Source organism: Impatiens glandulifera, chromosome 1 (assembly GCF_907164915.1).
Source record: "Impatiens glandulifera chromosome 1, dImpGla2.1, whole genome shotgun sequence".
Lineage (NCBI taxonomy): Eukaryota > Viridiplantae > Streptophyta > Magnoliopsida > Ericales > Balsaminaceae > Impatiens > Impatiens glandulifera.
The window spans coordinates 2,477,930-2,495,236 of NC_061862.1; the positions used below are offsets into that span (position 1 = coordinate 2,477,930).

The 17,307-nt window shown below is 33.3% G+C and overlaps 3 protein-coding genes across 3 annotated transcripts; 1 reads left to right on the top strand and 2 right to left on the bottom strand.

Moving 5' to 3' along the window:
• Positions 1–1,639: 1,639 nt before the first annotated feature.
• Positions 1,640–6,110, bottom strand: LOC124921409 (serine--tRNA ligase-like). Its single transcript, XM_047462070.1, has 9 exons — positions 5,756–6,110; positions 5,600–5,670; positions 4,444–4,605; positions 4,256–4,361; positions 3,513–3,706; positions 3,304–3,407; positions 2,978–3,161; positions 2,221–2,400; positions 1,640–2,107 (listed from the first exon to the last, which is right to left on the bottom strand). The coding sequence occupies exons 1-9, from the start codon at positions 6,060–6,062 to the stop codon at positions 1,928–1,930; spliced, it is 1,488 nt and encodes a 495-aa protein (XP_047318026.1). The 5' UTR covers positions 6,063–6,110; the 3' UTR covers positions 1,640–1,927.
• Positions 6,111–9,368: 3,258 nt separating this feature from the next.
• Positions 9,369–11,127, top strand: LOC124921247 (magnesium transporter MRS2-F-like). The gene is made up of 6 exons (XM_047461872.1): positions 9,369–9,816; positions 9,905–10,009; positions 10,107–10,235; positions 10,323–10,489; positions 10,567–10,687; positions 10,787–11,127. The coding sequence occupies exons 1-6, from the start codon at positions 9,421–9,423 to the stop codon at positions 11,063–11,065; spliced, it is 1,197 nt and encodes a 398-aa protein (XP_047317828.1). The 5' UTR covers positions 9,369–9,420; the 3' UTR covers positions 11,066–11,127.
• A 768-nt stretch (positions 11,128–11,895) lies between these two features.
• On the bottom strand, positions 11,896–16,724 carry LOC124922032 (CBS domain-containing protein CBSCBSPB3-like). The gene is made up of 14 exons (XM_047462754.1): positions 16,453–16,724; positions 16,193–16,361; positions 15,961–16,093; positions 15,665–15,835; positions 15,050–15,128; positions 14,843–14,956; positions 14,683–14,749; positions 13,665–13,770; positions 13,525–13,583; positions 13,291–13,397; positions 13,055–13,194; positions 12,691–12,773; positions 12,517–12,606; positions 11,896–12,419 (listed from the first exon to the last, which is right to left on the bottom strand). Exons 1-14 carry the CDS (start codon positions 16,587–16,589, stop codon positions 12,183–12,185), a joined length of 1,692 nt encoding a protein of 563 aa, XP_047318710.1. The 5' UTR covers positions 16,590–16,724; the 3' UTR covers positions 11,896–12,182.
• Positions 16,725–17,307: the final 583 nt, after the last annotated feature.

Consider the following 17,307-nt stretch of genomic DNA (forward strand, 5'->3'; position numbering starts at 1 on the left):
TTTGTCATTATTAAATTAAAGTTTGACCAAAAATATTTTAATTTTTACAATAAAAAATAATGATAGAGACCGAAAAATAATGACAAGAAATGGTAAAGAATCATTTTCAATCAACTTAAAATGTAAGACATCATTCCCTACATTTTATTTTGTCAATATTTTTCTAATGTCTATCAATACTCTTAAAAGGAAATAGAGAATAATTGGTAAAATATTTTTTCTAAAAATAATTTAAGTAAAATATAGGTCACTCCAAGTTATTGGGAAGACATGTATGAAAAAAAAACTCCACAACTAATTGCAACTAAATAACATAATATTGACCCTACTTAAAACATTTTAAACTGTAGTGGAATTAGAGTTGAACAGATAAACACGATAAACGAATAATATTCCCACACATAAAATATATTATTTTAATAGTTATCCCGAGATCTCATTTTGGTCACTTAGTAAAAACACACCTCAACTATATTCTCGTTTCTATTATTTAGTTACAATTATTTGTGGGTACATACATATTTTTCCAACACCACTAAGCCACTTGATCATCTTATTTGAGTAATTCCGATAAATTTCTTTTAATCCAAACTCAATCCTAATCCTACCCATCCAACCCAAAATATTCAACACAATAATTTCAGATTGGGTTAGGGTTTAGGTAAACCTGCCTTTTGCTCAATTCTTTTCTGCAAGAGACACTGCAAATTCAGCTAACTAAACAAGATGACGACATTTATGCAGCATGTATTCTTCCTCAAGTGGCACCAACTGTTTCTCTTCCTTCTCGTGTTTGGATTGAAGGTGCTGTTGATTACCTTCTAATTGACAAGTGTATTTATGTCATCTAGCTTTGCTCTTGTTTTTCAGCTTTTTGTTAGATTAAAACCAAACTCAACTTGCTATAATACCAATTGTTGAGAATTTATATATACCAATCTAAAGTAATTGAATGGAGAATAGGGTAAATGAGCAGCATAAGATTAAAACGAATTTCAGCGAACAATGCCTACATTCTGTAGATTCTATAGATTTTCATGGTTAATGGTAAAAGTAACCCCCTATGTTATGTCAAAGCAACACTAAGATTACCCACACTGCTTAGTGGAGCCTGAAGGCGAAAAGTTTTACGAAGAAGAAGATGGTAAACCATGTACCACCCGTCAAGAAAATACCCATATGGCTTCTCAAATATAGAAGTGCTTACAATTATACACTTAACCAAGAACATTAATCATCACTATAGGTGGATTATACACGGATCTTCTTCTCCTATGAGACCCACCAAATCAGGTCACATGGCAACTGGTAGCTGATTTGCATGAAAAGGAAGTCAATTGGCACTAACTAAGAAGAAAGTGGTCCGGGATGGACTTTTAATGATGTCTGATTTTGTTGTTCCAACCAGTATTCACTTTTTTATCTTACAAAAGAGCAGATTACTTCTTCAGAAAAAGGGAATTAGTGGGGTTGATCTATAGTCTACTTGCCATAGTGGTAATGAGTTGTCCATTTCCATTTCCATGCCACCACCAACCATGTGTCCACATAAAGTTCATGTGTGTACCACCCAATTAAGGTCAAATGAGAGTAGAGTGGACACCACCTCCATCCCCTCTAATTAATTAGATCAAAGAAAGATTTTTTTTTGCAGTTTTACATATGCTCCAGTTTTCGTGGAAGCCAAAACATGTCTAATAATTTAGATTCTACATCCTATTTCGCTTCCGCCCCCACCATACTTAATTTGTCAAAGTTCTCATAACCAACACTTAATCTTAGTAATTTGTCTGTAAATTTGCCACAAATCTAATTAAGACTAAAATAGCCCAAAAATATCTCAACAAACATCAACTCAGTTCTAACTTCAGACATCAGATTATTGAGTGAATAGTTTATTCAATAAATTATTATGCTTATAGGTGACTTACTTCTTCGCTTTCACAAAGGGCAGGAACGTCATTCCATCCATGTACACTTGCAGTACTTGGGGTATCTCAACACCATCTTCTCTTTGATAATTCTCTAGGATACAGCACATAGTCCTCTCTGTTGCAGTGAGAGTTGAATTCAACAGGTGTACATATTGCTTGGACTGTTCATTGCCCTGTAAAGCCCAAATATGCAATAAGAACAACCATCATAAATTCACAGCAAGATATTAAAATTAAGATCATTGAAAATAAGGTTTCACAACAGATGATCATATAAAAAATATACCTTTTTCTGTCCATATCGAATCTCTAATCTTCTAGATTGATAATCTGTACAGTTTGAACAGGACACCAGTTCCCTGAAAGTGTTTGATGCAGGAAACCAACCTTCTAAATCGTACTTCTTTGCAGCAGCATCATTTAAGGCACCAGACACAATAGACACGACTTGATAAGGAAGGTTTAGCTGAAATGAAGAAGAGAATCCCATCAGACATGTAGAACTATTTGGAAAAACTTTTGTTTTTGTATATGGATTCAGATCTCGTAGAAAAATCACCAATACATTCCGAATATGTGTTAGACTAAGTACAGTTTCCAAATGTAACACCATCTGGATCCACATTCGAGTGAAAATTTTCATAGAAATGGTGTTTCCAAATGAGAGCCAATATCAAGGTGATTCGCTATTTTTAAGAGGATAAAACATTTCATTGATGTACATTTTTTCAATGTACACAAAATTGTGGTGAAGACCACCAAAGGAAATTGTTACAGTACAGATTACAACAAGAGCTGTCATAAGTTATGAATCGAAGAAAATAACTCAAAAGTACATCATCCAGGGAATACTCAAAAGGAAACAAGTGGGCCAAAACATGTTTCTTAAAATTCAAGTGAGCCGAGATCAACCTGGATCTTATTGCCCCTCATTGAAACATGTCTCTCAAAATGGTGAAGCGCTATTCCAAAGATGTCACGAGATTTCCAAACAAAGTATAGAAATTCTAAGCTGAAAAAAGAAAAAGTTACAGTAAATTTACCATCTGATAGAATTCTTCAGAATTCTTAATCATTTCTTCAAGCATATCCCATGAATCATTGTCATTCGGGCTGGTGATGCAGAATTGCTCCACTTTCTCAAACTGATGAACTCGGAAAAGTCCAAGGGTATCTCTACCATGTGAGCCAGCCTCTTTACGGAAACAAGATGAGTATCCAGCATACCTAATCACAGGTTAAAAGACGGGCTTTTCAATCCCAAAAACTAATACATGGGATTAAAACAAGTATAATTGAAACTATTTAAAAAGAACACGATTAGAGAATTTTTTGAATCGAAATAATAGAAGACATTGTTTGCAGACACCTTATTGGTAACTGAGATGGGTGGATCCAATCATCTAAATGATATGCACAGAGAGGCTGTTCAGCTGTAGCTATTAGATATTTGTCTTCCCCCTCTCCAGTAACCTGAGGACAAAATATAGTATATAAATAAAATTTCATAACACATTTACTAAAGTGCGAATGCACGGTATAATCCAAGAAGACAAACTCTAGATGTTGATATATTACCTTGTAAAGTTCTTCATCAAACTGAGCTAATTGAGCACACCTGGACATGACTTCTTTTCTCATAAAGAAAGGAGTCTGCAATGGAACATAACTCTTCCTCCTCAGAAAGGCTAGACCAAAATTAATTAAGGCTTGATTTAGGAGCACTCCATCCCCTTTTAAATAGAAACCTCTACCTCCAGCAACATTGGCCCCTGAAATATTTCAAACATATATTTCTTGTTAATTTGGTAAAAGAATGAACTGCCATAAGAACCTTGTGTACATGCACATAATTATAATGGAAAAACATTTACAGACAAGAGCTGCACTTGAAAATAACTATGTGGACAATTAATTATCTGATAATACACAAAAGTCAAATGAACACCATTTTTGTTTAATTCAGAGTTTCACCTGCAAAATCTAAAAGTAATCCTTAGATTATTTCCTTTTGGACTTCCCTTTTGGCAGTTATCAGGATGGAATTTGCTCAAGGATCAAAAAGGATTCTCAGTAACTAACCCACAACAAGTATTCAGTGGCGAGTTCAGAATACCACTTAGAATAAATCCCAGTAAAATAGAATTGCTTTGAATTGGATCAACAATTGTAATAAAGTGCGAGATGGTATTTAAATACATAAATAACATTGAAAGCAAACTACACAAAGGCACAAATAGCAAACCTTTAGTGATACAGCTGCTACAAATAAAGTTGACAGAAGATTTGTAAATTATTGAGTTAAAGCAACACAAAGCTACCTTTCTTTGTGTCGGCAATTCCAAGAAGCTCTACAAGATCAACATGATTTTTCAGTTCTGATTCTGATCTCTTCTCCCCCCATGTTCGAATAATGGCATTGTTAGCCTAGAAATTTCTCAAATAGTTAAGGATATAATTACTTACTAAACTGTGCATAAACCAATATACAAGTTAAAAATCTGTATACCTCATCATTACTAACAGGAACAGAATCATGAACAAGGTTACCAATTAGTTCCATCTTCGCATATAATGCAGCTCGTGCTTCCTGCACTTCTGCCTCCTTTTTTGAGGTCTGCTGCTTGTTTTCATCAGTATTTTTAATCATCTCGCTTGCATCCCCACCAGACTATTCCAAAATCAACTGTTGACGATTAAGAACTCAAAAGACTGTCATCCTACGAAATGCATGTAGCTCATAATGAAACAAAAGATGACATCTGTTGCTAAATTAGCTTCCACATAGAAAAGTACTTCTAAAATGTGAATATATCACAAGGATCTCCAAAATTTTACAAACCAATTTGAAACTAATCAACTGAAGAGTGCAAACCCAGTTAAGTGCACTGGACCTTTAAAGGTCAAATAACGACATATATTATGTAACATCTTTTTGCTCAATATTTTTCTTAGGACACTATATGATCCATACTAAGGTGAAACTAAAGGCTTGTTTGATGAATAATCTAACATCTCAACAATCCATCAATTCTTCTATCTGAACATTCAAATCATCCATTGAAATACCAAAATACAATTAGTTTTTTCATTATAACATATTTAAAATATCAAATAATAAAAATATTTTGGTCATTTGACCCCAAATAACCCCAAATACACTTATTTTCATATCAAACAATATGATTTTCAAATGATTTGATTTGACCAAAATAATCAGATATCAAAACCCCTAATATTAATTCATAAAGGTAGTTTCTGTTTTACCCTACAGCGATAATTGTTCCTATTTTGATTTTACACCTCAAACCCAACCTCCTGGATTTTGTCACTGGAACTTTTCAAATACTTTGATTTTACTTCATAAATGAGGAACCCACAAACTGCATTGACCCAAACTTCAAAAGATTGATGCAGTATACGGAGTTCAGGGTTTGGGGATAACTAAAAACGGTGAGAATAACTTGGACATCTTCGATTAATAGAAATGTAAATGGAAGGGAAAAAACTCTATCGAGTAATTTGGTTGAGGAATTTTTGCCTCAAACCAAATGCACCACCTACATTTGCAATATGTATAATAAATTTCAATGGAATCCTAACATTTCAACTCAAATGGTAATTAAGGTATTACATATCAACAAATAATTGATCACCCAACTTACAATCTTAATCTTGGCGATCTCTTTGTTCATGCGGTTAAAATCTTTCCGCATATTATCCAGCTCGAATTGACCTGAACCAAAGAAAAATACGAAAACATATATAAATAAAATGTAAAAGAACAATCACTAGAATTCAAAGCAGAAGGAGATGATTACGCTGCCGCCATTCCTTGTCCAGACGAATGACATCGTCGACAAGTCCAACATCAGCAAACCTTCTGCGTTGCGACTCGCGAATAATCTCGGGATTGTGGCCCTTATCTTCCCGGAAGAGATTGATATCCAGCATTTTCTCCCTTTCTCTCATTCCAGAAGCTCGGTCCACATCCGATCTAACTAAGGAAGAAGAGAAACAAGCTGAAGGGGCATGTCGCAGTGGAAGCAGTCGACTCCGATCGGAGATGGCGTGAAATTGAAGAAACTGGCCAATATTAGCTAGGGTTTTCCGAAATTGTGTATTCATTTTCAAAGATGAATCAGAGGATTTTACATTGTAGTTGACATGATCAGAGTCTTTTGTAATAAAGGGTTTTAGGTTTTAGCATATTTATATTTGTTCTAGGGTTTAATAAATAAATATATAATTTTATTTTATTCAGAAAAAAAAAAATCCTTTCTTTTCTTTACAATTAATATTTTCATAAATTAATGTAATTCCTTATACATTTAAGTTTAAAATTTTTCTTTATACAGATTTTATTTATATATTTATTTTTTTGTTTAAAATTGTTTTTTATATATTTTTTTATTTAAAATTATTCCTTATAAATATATTTTCTAAAATCATTTAAAATGTTATAAAACAATTAATTTGTGTTAGAACTGTGTATAGATTTTTTTTTATATATTTTATATTTATTTTTTTTCTAAATTTTATTGTGGACAAAACTTTCATATTCGTTTTGAGATGACTTTGACTTCATTTTAAACGACGATGCATTTGTTATGTTCTATTTGTAGATAAAGATACTGCAGACTAAGACGACGAAGAAATTATTACTCATTCGTCTCCTTCACATTTAAATATTGTGTGTTTGTATTGTGTCACCAATATATCTCTAAATAATAAAGAATATTAATGTTGAAAGAGATGAAAATATCTCATACTCATATAGTTAAATTTTAATAATATAATAGAGATTACAAAATATAAAATATGATATCTTAAATTATTAATACAAAATCCGTAATATTATTAAATCGGTAAACTATATAGGATTTACAAAAATAGAGGTTATCCCTCAATAACATGAATTGTGAACGAGAATAAAGTAATTTGATTTAAAAACGAGATTATGTTTAAAAATCAAAATAGTTAATTTATTAAAAGAAAATTAACTAACCAGAACTTAATCAACTCTTAACTATATGGGCAGGAACATCATCAACCAGACCGGCCAAACCGAAATCCTAAATTGATCAACCAGACTAGCCAAACCGAAACGCCTAAATTAATCAATCCTCTCGGAGAAACCGAATCGGCTCAATCACATCCGCAGTAACCCGGATCGGCTTAACTTCAGGCCCGGCTAGAGTTGCAAACCGATAATGTCCGGCTGACTCAACGTATTAAAGATCTTAAAGCCAACGGGAAGATTATTCAAAACTATGGATAATTTGAAGATGACGTAATGAATATTCCTTGGGAATATGCAGAAGAATGATCTGAAATAAGGCATTCGACAATCTAATGATTACGAATTTTATCCAAGTCCACAAGCAACCTTCACGGTACAAGCGAACGCCTAATGCATCATTGTCATGTGTACAAAAGGCAAAACATGCACGCTACCTACTCTGACCGGCACGGCTCCCTGTGACCAATTAACTCAAGAGAGAGAAATATGACCGTTGTCATATTTCCCATATAAAAGGAAGTCAAAGTATTGAAGAAATGACCTGAGTTCATCTGATCTAAAACATACGGAATTTATACAGTTCTCTTGATTAAAGTGAAACAGTTGTAAACATTAAACATTCCGTGTAAAAGTGTATTACATCACTGTGTGAGTGTTGTAAAGTGAAGGACGAGCAGTAAATAAGACTCGATCGTATTGTGTTTTGTGTTGTTGAATATTTCATTAGTGAATATCCTTCTCACTGTTTGAGAAGAAGGGGTGACGTAGGAGTTTTCATCTCCGAATATCCATAAAATTTACGTTTTGTGTTCTTCATTTGTTTTCGGTCACTAAACTAACCGAACCGGTTTTCCACTATTTCCAACTGAGCCGAATCTATATATATATATATATATATATACTTCAACTGAATCACTACCTTACCAACACAACCGAACTCACTTTATTCCAACCGATTTCTCCACAATACCTTCCTTCAACCGAATCTTGATTCCTTTGCTTTAGGTTGAAACAAACATTTCCTCCCTTGAACTCGGTTCAAGAGTTTGTGACAACCTGCGTAGTGTTAAAAACGGTTCTAATCTCTAACCAGATTAGTGTCAATTGGTGTGTTGTTGTAAGCGATTCCTTTTAATCGGACCCCGGTCCCCTATCGGCGATCCCATCCTAACAGATTAGTTTATTAGTCAAAATAAGTTTTAATCTAAATTTACGAAATACAACATAGTTGAAATTTTAATCGATCAATGCTTTAAAATTAATTATTAAGAGTTTGGGACGGTATTTCCTCAGTTTGATCGGTAGTTAACCGGATATGGGGCGAGAATAGTATTTGTGTCTCCCGTCCTGACCCATCCCGATTACCCAAATTTTATCTCAAACACTGTAAACACAATTAAATATATACATTACTATTATATTTATTTATTTATTTATTATATTTTATAAGAGTTTTAAATTTATTTTTTTTTATAATATATATTATTAAAAATTATGTTTATATAATTTTATTATATAAAACTTATTTTTTAAGAGAGTACGGTATAAATGGTACCCGCGGGTATTCTTCGAAACCGAACGAGACGGGGATGATATTAAAAAAAATCTCGAACGAGATGGGGATGGTATTAAAAAAAATCTCGAAGTAAACGGTGCGTGGATGGTAAATGTATTTCCCGTCTTGAACCGTCCAATTGTCATCCCTAATTAAGAGAGTTCAAATTTCATGCTTTTAGTAAAGTTTTTCATACGAAAGAACTTAACTATTACAAATAAAAAAAAAATGTAAAAATATATATATATATATATATATATATATATATATATATATATATATATATATATATATATATATATATATATATATATATAAAGAAAAATTTTAAACAAAAATTATTTATAAAAATAGTTAATATATAAAGTGCAATTTAAAACAAAATTATGTATAAAAGAATATTTAAAACTTAGTTTAAAAAAAATATATACTATTATACATGTAACCTATTACCTAGTGTCAATAAGATTAATTTGGTGTCATGAATTGTTTCAAAAATAATATAGCAACAACTGAGTCAACTTAAAATCAAATAAGAGAGAAAAAAAATATTTTTTAAATTTACTCACATATTTGCGCATAATTTTCGACGACACACAAAATTTTCGCTCATTTTCGTTACTCCAATCAATAAATTTTCAATAAAAAAATTTCAGAAGTCTTACCTAAATAAATAAATAAATGAAATTCACAGCTGCTTAGCTGGCTATCCTATAGGTCCCATTGGTCAATTTTTTTTCTTTTTTTGGACACTAAAAAAAAATGAACCCATAACCGAAACAAACTAACTCAAAATAAATAGCATACTGGATACATAATACCCTAGTTCGTTCTTCGTTCGTCACTAGAAGAATGTACTAATTCCAAAATTCAAACGATCCAACGAAGAAGAAGAAGAGAAATCAACAATGGATGGTACTCAACAGCATCGATTACATGTAGAAGATGAAATTGGGAAATGGGGTGTGGTTCACGGCCAAACAAGGCGAAAAGGAACAGGAACGACTCGTCTTTGGCTAATTGTGACTGCATCTGGTCAATCCCATCTCGAAGAAGTTGAGAAGCATTCCGTCATGCGCCGTACGGGTCTCCCGAATAGAGACCTCAGAGTACTCGACCCTTTACTCTCTTATCCATCCACCATTCTCGGTAGAGAGAAGGCTATCGTTGTCAATCTTGAACATATCAAGGCTATCATCACTGCAAATGAAGTTCTCATGATTAATTCATCCAATCCTTTGATGTCTCAGTTCGTTCAAGATCTTCAGGACCGCGTTTCTTCCCCAAAGGACATACCTCGTCAAGTAAATTCTCCTCCTTTTCTGTTTTGTACCCTCACCTCTAGTATTTGTTGACTGATTATCCCTCTATATGCTTGTAATGTAACCGAAGGACAATGCAGAGATGGAAGATGAAGCTGGTGAAAAGACTGTGCCTTTTGAGTTCAAAGCACTTGAATCTTGTCTTGAGTCTGCCTGCAGGTGTCTTGAATCTGAAGTATGGGTTTTCATTTTGAATTGTATATAAATTTGATTTCTTTCCACTCGGGTTACTTACTCCTCACTGAATTATCTGGTGTATTGATCTTTGGAAGACTCAAACTTTGGAACATGAAGCGTATCCAGCATTGGATGAGCTAACTTCTAAAATCAGTACAATGAACTTGGAGCGAGTCAGACAGATTAAAAGCCGTCTAGTTGCAATATCGGGTCGTGTGCAAAAGGTAACAATTATTATTAGTTTCAGACTTTCAGTCCCTGCGCTTAAGATTATTATTAGATTATGAATTTGATGATTATTTCATTCTTAGGTGAGGGATGAACTTGAGCATCTATTAGATGATGATAATGATATGGCTGAAATGTATTTGACTGAGAAACTTGACCACCACTCAAGGGAACAAACATCTTTAGCTGAGGAAACACAAAATGAAATTGGCGAGGATGATGATAATGATGACGATGATGATGACCAGAGGTACATATAAAAAAATATTACATATTTTATTCTCATGTGTTGGTAATCCTGATCGGATGATACTGTGATGTTATTAGCCGGATGAAAGAAGATGGCTCGAAAAATGACTCTGAAAGTTCGATTAATGTGGAGGAATTGGAGATGCTTTTAGAAGCCTATTTTGCACAGATAGATGGTATCTCACAACAGCTATCCAATGTATGTATGTTTAATGTTAAATATTGTTCTTCTCCTATACAATTATACAATTAGATAGATGGAAATGCATCTTATATGGTTGTTTATTATGGATGAAAGATGACAGAATATGTTGACGACACTGAGGACTTCATAAACATAATGCTGGATGATAAGCAAAATCAGCTGTTACAAATGGGAGTAATGCTGAGTACAGCGAATATGGTGATAAACGCAGGAATTGTTGTGGTGGGATTCTTTGGCATGAACATTACCATTTCTCTTTATGACAATGGTCAACCGATACAGTTCTGGGAGACAACCTTGGGCACTATAGGAGGCTGCATTGTTTTTTACCTTATTGCACTTGGTTGGGGTAAGAAGAAAAATCTTATCTAGTCTTTCTTTTCTTTTCTTTTTTACAAAAAGAGTATATGTAGACATATATCTAAATAGAAAATGAGATAGAATTTACTTTTACTTTTAGAAACATTAAGTTTGGATTGTGGCCTAAACACAGCCAGGTTTTAGTGATATGAGTCCTTTTACGATGTTCCACTTGGTTGTATTTTTTTTTATTGTTGTGGCTCTCTTCTCGATTTTGTTTAAAAAAGAAAATTGCGAATATTTTGAGAGAAAGAGCTAGAATAGTGTTGGAGATTCAAGAAGGCAAGACAACAAATTGAAGACGTCAAAGCAATAAAATGTTTTGGAAACGGATCTTCCAAACGGGCTTGGAATTTCAAACTGACTTAACAAGTTTTCTGGAAACGAGTGTGATGATAATGACATTGTAAATTATGTCGACTATAATTATTGAACATTCTTATATTTATCTATAATCAACTAATCTACCGAAATATAACCAAAATGGATTAACCATGCTTAATACAAATCAATTTAGCCGCCTCAAATCAAGCTTTACATCGTGCCACGGAATCCTGGCACAACCCATTGGATCCTAGTTAGACCTCATAATAGACTTCTAAACACCGAAGTTCAATGAAGAATAAGATGGAGGCCGATTGGTGCCAAATCCATGAGACATCCGACGTTCGCAAGATTCCGTATACCCTAACAAAAAGTATAACAATGCCTAACAAAATTATTGGTGAGACAGACACTAGAGTTTCAACAATGCCCATAGAGATTGAAAGGATATGAACATTTTACTTTTATTGGAAGTTATAAATTTTGTTAGTAAAAGATCCAAGTGAATATTTTTAACAAGGATTATATGAACAAAAGAAATTTTATTCATTGATATGGAAGAATATTTCATTCTGGTTTCAGATAAAAAAAAAATAACATTCTTCACATTATTTAAAAAATACTCCAATATTAGCCTAGTCTAAATAAAAGTTCAATATTGGGTAGTATCTCCTACAAAAAATGCTCTTACAAAAATAAAAACTCTAGTCTTGCAAACTAGAGATGGGTTCACAAACTATAGTTCCCATTGTTTGTCCCTTCAAATTGCTCGTGTGGTTTTAGGTTCCTCGAGAAGTCTTTAACATTAAACAGAGGGTGGTCGCCTTAAATAGATCAATAATCCAATGCTGGTCACAGCAACTGCGGTAGCTAAAATACCATAGAGAACCAATGATTGTCCTGCTTCCTCTCTCGTAGTTGTTGCTTGTCCTGCTTCCTCTCCCGTAGTTGTTGTTGTTGTTGTTGTTACCATAGTCGGCGAATCTCTTATTTCCGTTTCTGGGGTAATTCTATCAGAATACTCCAAATGTAACCTTAAGACCTGTATTTATTTAACATTAAAACAGACTAGTTAAATCCAACTGATATTCATATTAAAACAAGATCACCACTTCTACAGACTTTAACAAGATAAATACCTTTATCCCCATTAACCTGGCATGGCTAACAGCATCAATCAGATCCCCATCCGTTGTAAGAAGAATCTTGTCACCCTCATCATCTTCGTACTGCATGATTTGCATTTTCAAAATCAAAATACTTCATTCTCATCAAATTTACCCCAAACTTAAAACTAATTGATGATAACTCACCAAAAGATGAGGGTGGTCCTGATCATCATTAACACCTATTCTTTGAATTACAGCAGAAATAAGCCCATTTAGGTTGTCAGTGCCTGGAAAAACAATTTAATCAACGAGGGCTACCATAAATTGGGAAATGTGAGCCTATTGATTAGTTTTTTTCTTTCTGGCAAGATGACATCCCACTTCAATCAAGGCACTTGATGAGAATCGAACATGAAACCTTAACCACTTAGTTCAATTAGTATTACACAGAATAAATCAATTCTGGGACAATATTTGAGGGCTACCATAAAATGGGAATCAGTCATTTGGAAGCAAATGTTTATAGCTATCATCAGAAATTTTGGGCACATGGGAAAAGGTAACCTACCAAAATTAGACCGATGCATACGACCGGCACGATCTTCAAACTTGAAAGTAAATGAATTCGCAAGACTAAGGGAGGGATACAAGCTCTTCTCCAGCAGTTCAGGAGCCTCTGATGTCACTATTTGGGACATGGATGCTTCACTATATAAAATAATTTAAAAAATTACTAGAGTTGGGTGGATTGAGATCTTGCAGATAATAATACACATTTAGTGATGATACAAGAAGGTATGATACCTCTGGCTATCGAAATCATCTGGCGGATCAAGGGAAAGTGCTGAATCCCAAAACTTTTGCATAACTGTGTTTGCAACATCATTAGCAGCACCTGAACTACTCTCAACCTTTAAAGATACAAGTCACATTTTCAGCATATTCGAACTTTAAACACTTTAAGATGCCATGTTCAGTTTATGATAAAAAAAAGACAGAAAAAGAAACAATGTTATCTATAATAGGAAATAAACTTACAAGAGATATTGCTGCATGAGTGATTTGAAGAACATCTACACAGGCAACAATAGAACCCTCTGTGCCAAGAAGATAATACTAAGATTGTGATCAATAAATCATCTAGCTTGAGTTAAAATAATAATAATAATAATCCTCACCTTTGTCCATAACTGGTAGATGCAAGAATTTTCCATCATGCATGATATGCAGTGCTTCAAGTATTGTGGTGTCAATTGTTGCACATTCAGGGTTTCTCGTCATTACCTTTTAAGAATAGATAAAATTTAAAAACTGCATGGGTTTTTATTATACACTGGAATGTCAAAACTACAGACCTACCAATAGAATCTAAAAATATTAAGGGGCTTTACAACAACAAAGATTAATAAATACTGTTGTCAACCGCCATCACGATGAAATACAACTAGTGTTAACAAAAATATCATTAAGGGGCTCGAGTTTTTGGAAGAGCTGATATGAAATCTAGAAACCTGTTGCTCTACAATCATCTTCAAAGTAAGAGCAGGAGCAAGTTCTAAGATTGTTATGCTAACCAGCTCTTTTGCAAGGAATGTGGTATGGACTCTGACTTAACACTCATGGGCACTACTTGACGAATTTGTGCTGTGTTTAGGTGTCTTTTGATGATTTTATAAAGTTTGACTCTCTTATCTATTTTTGTTAATATAGCCGGGTCTAGACTAGAAACAAGTAACAACCAATATTTTTTTAATTTGTCTATGACAAAATATAGTGTCCAAACGGATCTGGATCCACATACAGAAACATAACTAAAAAGTGTTTCCAAATGGGGATAGTCTCTTATCTTATAGGGCTTTACTTTGTGATACTCCAATGTCTCTTAATAAGTTGTTGAGAATCACCTCTCTTTTTGTAACTGCGTCTTTCATTTATTAAAACTACCACAAAAAAGATCAACAATATAACAGTTGTCTTATTCTGTCTAAAATACAGGGTTCTAGTCAGCTCACTTCCCCAATATCAGTAAATTAGCATATCACCTCCTCCTAAAAGCATGCAATAAAAGTATCATTTAGCGGTTTGCTTAATGGCTTAGTATATCTAAGAAGATGGATTTATTTGTTCCAGGCTACTTCTCTTGTAGAATCAGACAGCTATCAATGGAAGTAATGAAACCTACAAGTTTCTATTTACCTTCTCAACCATAGTCAATTCAGGAGATAGATTTTGGGCAACAACACGCAAAAGGATATCTTTTGATCTGCAAAGTTATACAGCAATAAGAAGCTGTTGTATTTGCATAAAAATGAATGGTAATTCAATTGAACTTTTCAAAGTGAAGCAGAAACAATACGTTAATATCCCTAGTATCTTCTTCCCAAGAGCAATTATTACACAATTAACCTTCAACTCCTGCATCCTTTTGGCAGCAACTTGTACCGGTTCTGATGGTGCAACTATTGCAACCCTAAAACCAAGCACAAGCAGTTGTTAACTAGTTCAATCAATCATGAAAAAAACAGATGAATAGTCATTAGAAGAGAAACGGGTGAAGGAATACCTGACATTCTCACCAACAATAGTTGATAATGAGGGTTTGTACATCCTGTCTCTTAGTGTTTCAATGAAAGCAGCAGGAGCTGAACAGTGGATATCACAAAAAACAAACCATTAAAGTATTCATTGTGCAATTATTATCTGAAACTGCAATAGGAACAACACAAAACAAAAAGTAGTAGCTAACGAAATAATGGAGGAATGTAAGTAAATATCCAATAGCCATCCAGGACAGAGAGATCATCCTTTTCAAACAAACACAGCACTACAAGGTCATGTGAATATATCCTGGGAATCAAAAGTATCATTGCAACTAGTGAATACAAAATACTCTTTTTTACTATGGTTTTTTCTTCACAACTACCATGAACTATATAAATGGGTAAGGCACTTTTAATGTTTAGGGGATATAGATGCTAGTAATATTCCCTTTTCTCTCAGGTCCGATTCTCACTGAGAACACTCATATTGAAGTGGGTCATGGTTGTAAATCCTGGTTTTAAAATATTCCATTTTCCTGCATTTAATTCTGCTTATAAATCTTCATTCTGGCTTTCCTAATATATGTTTGATTGAATGGGAAAAAAATTTAAAATGACAAGACGAGATAAATGCTAACCGGAAAAATTGGTACCAAACTGTCGTTCCACCCCTTCCACTGCAGCTGCAATGGCACTACCCTGCTCAGCAGCTTTTTCCATCCGCGATATAGCATCAAATAGACATTTGGTAATATCCAACATTGCAATAACTTCCCCATTTTCCACAACAGGGAGGTGTCTGAACTTTCCTGGTCATTATAATCATCAAGCCAAAAAAGCTCATAAATATAAAGTACTATAAAAGAAAAACAAAAGTAGCATTTCCATACATATGATGACCCTACAAGCCAACAATTAAGGAAATTATAGTTACCTTGGACCATCTTCTGAAGAGCCTCAATTGCCAATGTATCTGATGTAACGAAAAGAGGATTCCTTGTCATAACCTTGGAAATAAGAGTTTGGTCTGGCCTCAATTCCTCTGCAACAACTCTAGTAGCAACATCCTAATTGAATGAACACATACATAAAGAGTAAATCAAAGATGATAGTAAAAACAGGTGACATAGGATACATAAAACCAATTAATGGGTTGATGAATATACCTTGTCCGTGACTATACCCGCAAGCAATGCATTTGAATCAGTCAATAGAACAGCATCAACGCGACGAGCTGCCATTCTTCGACAAGCATCGGAAACAGTAGTTCCTTCAGGAATAGTTAATGCCTTTGATAATCTTAGCTTCTTAACTGTCCTCGCACCAACAAAAGACCTGAAACAAAAGAATCAATGACCGCAACAAAAGAACAGTTGGGTAATGATCGAGATCATATATTATTAAAAGAAGAATGCGAACTAATTACTTATCATCGGGGGGCGACGAGGGCTTTGATTGGCCCCCATTTGAGGTATCATTATCCGATTGAACAGAGGATCTTCCCGAGGCGGATGGATTGCGTTTACTATTGCGTCTCGGACCAGGAGGAAATTGAGAAGTCATCTTTCTTTTTGATTTTTTCAAATGATCAAAACCCTAGAATTGAATAAAAGACGTACTTCGCCTCTTCTCTCTCTCCCTCTCCTCCTTCCTCCTCCGGTCTCTTCGAACTGAGAAAATCAAACGTTGTTGTTAATGGCGGCTTTGTTTGGGTTATGAATGAATGAATGAATGATTGGATCCCTATTTTGGGAATTTCAAATAACACATCCGTTTGTTCTTGAGATTAATAGAAAGAAAAATATTACTTAGGATTATTTTATTTTATTTTTTTACTAATTTTAACTATTAAACTATTTATTGTATTTAGTTATAATAATAAAATATAAATTTAAACATATATATATATATATATCTTATTTTTTACCCACAAATATTATTTTTTTTATTTAAAAACACAAATTTAAATATATATATATATATATATATATTTACCTCATTTGTATTTGTTATTTAAAATAATCTTATATATTTTTTTAAATAATTAATTATATTTAAAATAAAAAATATTAAAATATATTAGCAAAAACAAATGAGAAATGAGATAATAAATAAATTAAATAATAGATAATAATTAGACAATAAACAAAATAATTCATACAAAAGTAATATACTAAAAAGTAAAAAATATATTTTTGTTTACTTATTTAATTATTTTTTATTTTAATTAAAATTTAATATTATATATTAATATAATTTATTTTTAAATAAAATGTTTTTA

Bases quoted from the DNA above. Each gene is read 5' to 3' on its own strand.
- LOC124921247 (XM_047461872.1), top strand. From the start codon at position 9,421: ATGGATGGTACTCAACAGCATCGATTACATGTAGAAGATGAAATTGGG. The intron at 10,010-10,106 runs GTATGGGTTTTC...GATCTTTGGAAG, and splicing joins GCAGGTGTCTTGAATCTGAA to ACTCAAACTTTGGAACATGA. The intron at 10,688-10,786 runs GTATGTATGTTT...TATGGATGAAAG, and splicing joins TCTCACAACAGCTATCCAAT to ATGACAGAATATGTTGACGA.
- LOC124922032 (XM_047462754.1), bottom strand. From the start codon at position 16,589: ATGACTTCTCAATTTCCTCCTGGTCCGAGACGCAATAGTAAACGCAAT. The intron at 13,584-13,664 runs GTGAGGATTATT...TTCTTGGCACAG, and splicing joins TCTACCAGTTATGGACAAAG to AGGGTTCTATTGTTGCCTGT. The intron at 12,774-13,054 runs GTAGGTTACCTT...TTGTTTTTCCAG, and splicing joins TATGCATCGGTCTAATTTTG to GCACTGACAACCTAAATGGG.
- LOC124921409 (XM_047462070.1), bottom strand. From the start codon at position 6,062: ATGAATACACAATTTCGGAAAACCCTAGCTAATATTGGCCAGTTTCTT. The intron at 3,162-3,303 runs GTGTCTGCAAAC...ACCTGTGATTAG, and splicing joins CCATCTCAGTTACCAATAAG to GTATGCTGGATACTCATCTT. The intron at 2,401-2,977 runs GTAAATTTACTG...TCTTCATTTCAG, and splicing joins CTGAAGAATTCTATCAGATG to CTAAACCTTCCTTATCAAGT.